At 38.9% G+C, this 6,753-nt stretch overlaps 1 protein-coding gene across 2 annotated transcripts; it reads left to right on the forward strand.

Annotated features, from left to right (window-relative positions):
* Positions 1-52: 52 nt before the first annotated feature.
* LOC121294678 (L-lactate dehydrogenase A chain-like) lies at positions 53-5,877 on the forward strand. 2 transcript variants are annotated; one of them, XM_041218649.1, is made up of 8 exons: positions 53-219; positions 1,148-1,298; positions 1,935-2,049; positions 3,490-3,663; positions 4,169-4,342; positions 4,514-4,631; positions 4,877-5,000; positions 5,198-5,877. In XM_041218649.1, the coding sequence occupies exons 1-8, from the start codon at positions 68-70 to the stop codon at positions 5,360-5,362; spliced, it is 1,173 nt and encodes a 390-aa protein (XP_041074583.1). In that variant the 5' UTR covers positions 53-67; the 3' UTR covers positions 5,363-5,877. The 2 variants fall into 2 exon arrangements, with proteins under 2 accessions (XP_041074583.1, XP_041074584.1); XM_041218650.1 differs by having other exon boundaries at positions 130-215.
* Positions 5,878-6,753: the final 876 nt, after the last annotated feature.

The following is a 6,753-nucleotide window of genomic DNA, read 5'->3' on the forward strand; positions in this document are numbered from 1 at the left end:
GCATAGTTTAATCTGAGGTTTTGGATTTGGAGAAGGAAATGTTACTCCGCATCACGAAGTGCAAGCAATGGCTCTGGGGACTTCAAACAGTTATCATTTCGGGGGCGTGGTGTACTTGGGGATCATAAAACAACCATTCCTTTTCGTTTTTTTTTTTTTTTTCATTGGCAAGAAAACACCAAACCACTGTAGTCCGATCTCTGAAAAAGACACTCGTAAGTATGTATTAAAACATAACGGCTTTAAATATACTTTGTTTAAAATCTATTAGAAAAATTGATTTTTTTTTTTTTTGTAACTTTTGGTAAGTATTCAATATGTTTTACGAAATATGTTGCATTTGTAGTATTGATCAGTTGATCATTATCAACGTTATCTGCTCTTGCGTTTACTAACTCAAGTACTGTCATACATTTACCTTTACAAAATTTTTATAAAAATACCTTTAAAAAGCCATCTTGCGTTACCTTTGCGGCCGCCTCAAATTCATTGGGAGTGAGCAGCATTCTGAATATAAACGTGCTACTCTGATCCAATGCATTAATTAAATAAGGATTTTGGTGTTGGTATCAGACGCGTATTTTGCTAATAAAAATGGTCTGATTTGAGGTTGCACATTTGGTAGTTGGTAGTTATGTTGGGATTCCTATTTGATTATTCCAACACTAAAAGATGTGTTAACCAAACCTTCTGTAAATAATCTCTTAGTATTAGCAGCATTGTCAATGGCCCTTCTGGTTTTATATTTGTTTGCTTGCTTGTGTGTTTTTTAATACTTTAATGCAAGATGTATATATTTTTAAAGTGCAACGTTGTTTATACAATAAATAATATAACGACATTTCCAACAGTTTCTTGCTGGTAACTAATCAGGAGGAAACTTCATGTGGCTCAAATGCTTGATTTACTACTAGAATAACTGGAGTTTTTTAAATTGTGTTTTTACTTATAGCGCTGTCTTTAAATATCAGCATATTCCAAATTAAAGGGAAGTACAAAAAACAAATTATTTCTAGCGAAAAAAGAGAAAAACAATGGAGCCAGTTCTAAGAAGAGAAAGAAAATAGATTTTAGAATACTGCTCATCAATTTATCAAGCAAAACCCCCTAACATGGTGAATCTTTCTATTTATTGTTTTATTTTCAGGCAAAATATTATTTACAACACCATGGCAACTGTAAAGGACAAACTGATCCGGGAAGTTAATCCTGGAGAGCCTGTGGTGGCAGGAGCAAAGGTCACTATTGTAGGGGTGGGACAGGTGGGGATGGCCTGTGCGATCAGCATTCTTCAGTCGGTAAGTTTGTAAAATACTTAAACTTGTGTTATATAATTCTGCTAGTACCAGCAAGCATCTTGTACATAAAGAACCAGTGAGGGACTTTTGTGTGTGTGGACTCAGGTAAAAGGGGAGTGTACGTTGCACATCTTTATTTGCCATTTTGTATAGTTCATTTAGGGAATGTCTTTGTTAGAGGTGTCCAGTTATATTGAGCTTAGTTTACTGACTTAGAGATAAGCTTGGAATTGGTAAAGATACAGATATATTGCTGATTGAACATTAAGATTCTTTTCAAGCCAAAAAAATCACATATTACCTGTATCTCATTCTGCTACTCAAACTTGTTCTAAGTGTGATAATTAATATTCATGTCAAACGATTAACCACTATCTATTATAGCAACAACACACTTTGAGATGGTTTCTTCATATTTTGTCCAATAGCTGTACCGTATTTCAGAATTGATAAATGCATCGACGTTGAGCACAAGCCCATTGTAACTCCAACATTTCAACAGTGATTGAATGATCTGTCTCATGAATATGAAAAGCTCAGTAAAACCAAAGTAAAAGACTTTGTGATCCCCGAAAACAGTAATAGATTGAATTGGTCTTTCAATTAAAACTCTCCCTGGTCATCTTTATTTTGTAGAATATAGCTGATAATGTTACATTGATTGATGTGATGGAGGACAAACTGATGGGTGAAGTTATGGATTTACAGCATGGCAGCCTCTTTCTGAAGAGCACCATCACAGCTGCTAAAGGTAAGTTAGCAAATCATGTTTAATCTAGCAAGTAAAGTCTACTCATTGACACTGTATGCAATAGGATATAAATATAGATACAGTAATCTGTGGCATAAAATACCATTACCATTAATGTTTTAAATACCATTATACACAGCTGTAACAATGACTATATTTCACACAATCATTGTTTTGAGATTCAGCTTTTATTAGGGAGCTGCTATTAATCCCTTGTTTAGAAGGATACAGGGTATTAATGCTTGTGACAGGGTAGCCGTCTGCAGTGTGGGTGCGTGCATTCGCTGCTGAGTGACAGGCAGGAGATCGAGACGGAGGTTGAAGTTGATACACCCCGCAGGTGAACAGGATTTACTTACATATCAACACACTGAACAGCTCACGGGACACTACCAGCAATGGCAGCGCACAGAGCACATGGAACACAGTGTACGAAAACTTTGGTAGGATCTACAATGTCTGAACTAATCTTCTAATTTCAATAATAAACTGACATTGCTGAAGAGATGGATCATGGCGGAGAAACGGTTAGAGCGGATGTGTGACTGGCAGATACGTGACGGATTACTGTAACACAATGCAATAAAAAAAATATTCTTGCACAACACATCTTACTCCAAAAGGAAATCAAGCCCTTATCGTTAAATCGGTTGGTCTTTGCCAGGAAGCTGAGTCATTGTTTCACCATACCTCAACTGCCTTTAACAATAGAGACACATACACTGTTCTGCAACCCCTTTTTATCTGCAGGTGAATATTCCAGTTTTTTTACCCAAGCACCTCTTTCATGTCCTAACAAGCATTCAGGTGTTTTTGCAGATATGAACTTGATGAACAACATATGCATCAATGGCTGTAAGCACAATGCCGTACTATTTGAAGAATAGTAGTGTCTAATTTGTATTGGGAGAACAAATGGCTTGGAGTTTTCCCTGTATCTCTTGTTGTAGCACACTCCTGGGTGCAGTATAAAGCATGCCATAGTTTCCCATAGTACTTCACCTGCAAGGGGTTCTTGCCTCCTCTGGTCTATTGTAAAGGAAAATAAAATCCATGCCGAGATGTCTTGGTGACAAAGGCTCTTCCTGCACAAACTAGGTCAATTACACCAAGTGCCGAGTGCAAGAAAGATGAGAAGCGCTCAGTGAAAAAAAAACAATTCCCAAGTGAACTTGATAAGCATAAAGCACAACAGATGTTGTAATATAAGGGGGTGGGGTAAGGCTATACTGAAAGGGTTTTATGTTGAAACCTGCTTTTCACGTAAACGCATGCTTAAAAGGATGTTTTATTTTTTTCCATTTTAGATTTTTGTGTTTGCAACCAGTCGTTTGTCAGGGAAGACGTGTTTCCTGGCCTAAAACTTCCACTTTACTGAGCTGACGAGACTCCAAGTTCATGAGGTTGCTTCATTAAAGGCCCGTGTTCTGTATTTTGCAGACTATTCAGAGACCGCAGATTCCAAGTTGTGCATCATCACTGCTGGCGTTCGTCAAAAGGAAGGGGAGAGTCGTCTGAACCTGGTGCAGAGGAATGTTGAAGTCTTTAAGCACATCATCCCAAACCTGGCCAAATACAGCCCAGATGCCATCCTCCTTGTTGTTTCCAATCCAGGTAAATGACGTTGGCACATGGCCATGCAAGTGTGGTTAGAATAATAATTTTAAAAATACTTTGTGGAGCTTAGTAATTTGTTTAAATGGCTTCAGTATTAAACGGGAAGAATTGAATTCCCATTGGAAATCATTTTAATGAAAGGGGAACTGATCTGGCCAGTCTCTTCACTGTCTTTTGAACTGATCAGATCCTCTGGGTGTTTTACAGTTTACAGGTGCTACTGTGTATGCATTTGATTATTGAGCAGCTGCCTATATAATAATAAATAATATCACAGTGTATGTTAATTGCTCTGCAATCTATTGTATAAATCAGGCATTATGATCAAGTAGCCCAGTAAACAATATAAAATAACTCACCATTTTGATAAATATTCGTGAGCATTAATGACTTGTCTTTAGGTTTCTGTTTATATTTAGTTGTATTGCTAAACGAATGAGGTACAGTGGGTAAAAACTGGGCACCTCTCCAACCTGTGCTCTCTTTGCTGTTGCTGCTGTAGTGGACATCCTGACCTACGTGTCTTGGAAGCTGAGTGGATTCCCCAGCCACCGCGTCATGGGCAGCGGCACCAATCTGGACACTGCCAGGTTCCGCTTCCTGATTGGAGAGAAGCTGAAGATCAACTCCTCCAGCGTCCATGGATACATCATTGGGGAGCATGGGGACTCGAGTGGTATGCATAGTTTAGCCACAGTTTTGGTTGATTAGTCTTACCTATTGTATATTATATATACACACACACACACACACAGTTAAATACAGGACAACAATCAATCTTCTGTTATGTTTAGTCCTTGTTGAGGTGTGAAAGAAACTCTGATTTCAACTCTTGTTTTGTCAATAGTCCCTGTCTGGAGTGAAACCAATGTCGCTGGAGTCAGTCTCCAGTCTCTAAACCCTTACCTGGATACAGAGAATGACCCTGAAGAATGGAAACAAATTCACAAACAAGTAGTGGATAGGTATGGAGCTTCAAATAAAATATACTTTCCATGTCTTTTTGGCTTGAGAATAGCGAGAGCATTACTGACCAAAACCAGTCTGCAGTCTTTGGTGATTGTTTCAGTTATGTGTTAATGCTTAATACATGTTTCTGATACACAGGTCTCTGCATGTTCAGAAGCGGTTGCTGTGATTAGGGTCTCTAGGGTGAATATAGAATCCCCAGACTAGAATATTGGCTTGAATATATAATGTTTTTTCACAGCGCTTACGAAGTGATCAAGTTGAAGGGGTACACCTCTTGGGCCATTGGGCTGAGTGTGTCCACCCTTGCCCAGTCAATCTTGAAGAACCTCCGGATTGTCCACCCAGTGTCCTATCTTATCAAGGTAGGGGACTCCTCCACACACCAATATTTCTGCAATGGCAAGCGGGATTGATCTCCAGTGTATTTAATCTTGTTGTTCTGCTGCTTACTGAAATAGAAGGACACCCGACTAGTTCATATTTTATGAATTTTACAAGTTGGTCCAAAATGAAGGAACATTATGTGCACCTTAAGGAGTTATCCTTTTTTTTCCCCCAGGACTTGCATGGAATTAAAGAAGAAGTTTTCTTGAGTCTGCCCTGTGTCCTGGGTTCGTCTGGGGTCTGTGGTATCATAAAACAGTCACTGAAAGAAAGTGAGACCGCACGCCTGAAGAAAAGCAGCGAGACCCTCTGGGCCATCCAGAAAGACCTCAAACTGTGAACGAACCGTGTGAAAGAAAGCTTGCTGCATAGTTTAGTGTTCAAGGCCTAAACAGGTGCTTAAACTGGGCCTAAACTGCTATGCAGGGGCTTGTTAGTTGGTTCTTTAATTCTGTGCTTGTCTGCTTGTTATGCGCTGAAACATTGTAAAGCGATACTAAAACATACTAGGCTATCCAAGGATGCTACTGCTAAAGTGTCAATATTTAAACTCTCAAGGCCAGTGGATAGATGATCCTTTAGCTACAGATGTAAAAGTGTTTTACTATAACCTGTACAGCTTGACACTTGTGCAGCTTGCTGTTCCCTGCTCACTGCTTGATTGCCATTGGGGAGTATTGTGAATGTGTTTGAGCTTTAACTGTGCTGTTAAGAAATTATTGGAGAAAAGCTGTTTGGTAATAACGTCTGATTGTACTGAAATCCTTGAAAACAAATTTGAAATGCTATTCAGCAGTAATACACTTGTACTGTGCCTTTTGCTGTTTTAAGTCTCATTTAAAATGTGATATTTCATGATGTGTGGCTTTAAGTTTTTATAGATAGAAACCTTAGTTGTAGTAGTTCTACCAGGTACAACATGAACCCGTTGCTACAGATTTACCAGCAGATGGCAGCATTGTTTAGTAATTCTGGTATGTTAAATGCCAGTGTCTGTACAGTAGGTGGCAGTGCTGACAGAACGTCCCTTGTTTTATTTTTATTCTGTCTAGTTTTACATGTGTTACTTGGGCGTTACCCCTGCATTCAGATATCTTGAATAGATCTTGACAGTCCACCTGGAACATACACAGAGTGAAGTGTGCCCAGTAGGGATCATTACTTGCCAGCCTAGTCTACTTTCTTCCATTGTTGGATCACCAAGGTGACAGTGGCTTCGGTGTACAGCTTCTTAGCTTTGGGGAATTGCATAAATAATAAACTGTCAAACTGCATGCAAGACTAATTCCTATAGCCGATTTACTGTGTAATTACAGTACTACATAATATTTTGAGTTGCTTAAGACTAACGAAGGTGGGACGAAACTTTATTGGCGTTGCACCTGGCGATCTACGCTTTTCATGACACTAATATAATAGAAGCAGTGGGGATGCAGGCTCCTAATTAAGTTTAATTAAAGAAACTTGGATTGGGTCAAACACATAACGTGTAATATCCAACGTGCCCCTTTATGATAAACTACTTCTAGGGGAGGGTTGTACAAAGTAAGGCAATCAAACAGCCTTTCTTATCCTTGCATGGCACCAGGTGGCAAGAATTCTGGACATGTTGAATTTGCTGTTCTACTTTTTAAATGTACAGTGGAGATGAAGAGAGATTCTCTGAGAGGAAAGTAAGAAGAGACACAGGCAGACCTTTATAAAACAATGGGACTGCAGGGGTTAATTGAT

This window comes from Polyodon spathula, chromosome 19 (genome assembly GCF_017654505.1).
Source record: "Polyodon spathula isolate WHYD16114869_AA chromosome 19, ASM1765450v1, whole genome shotgun sequence".
NCBI classification, from domain to species: Eukaryota; Metazoa; Chordata; class Actinopteri; order Acipenseriformes; family Polyodontidae; genus Polyodon; species Polyodon spathula.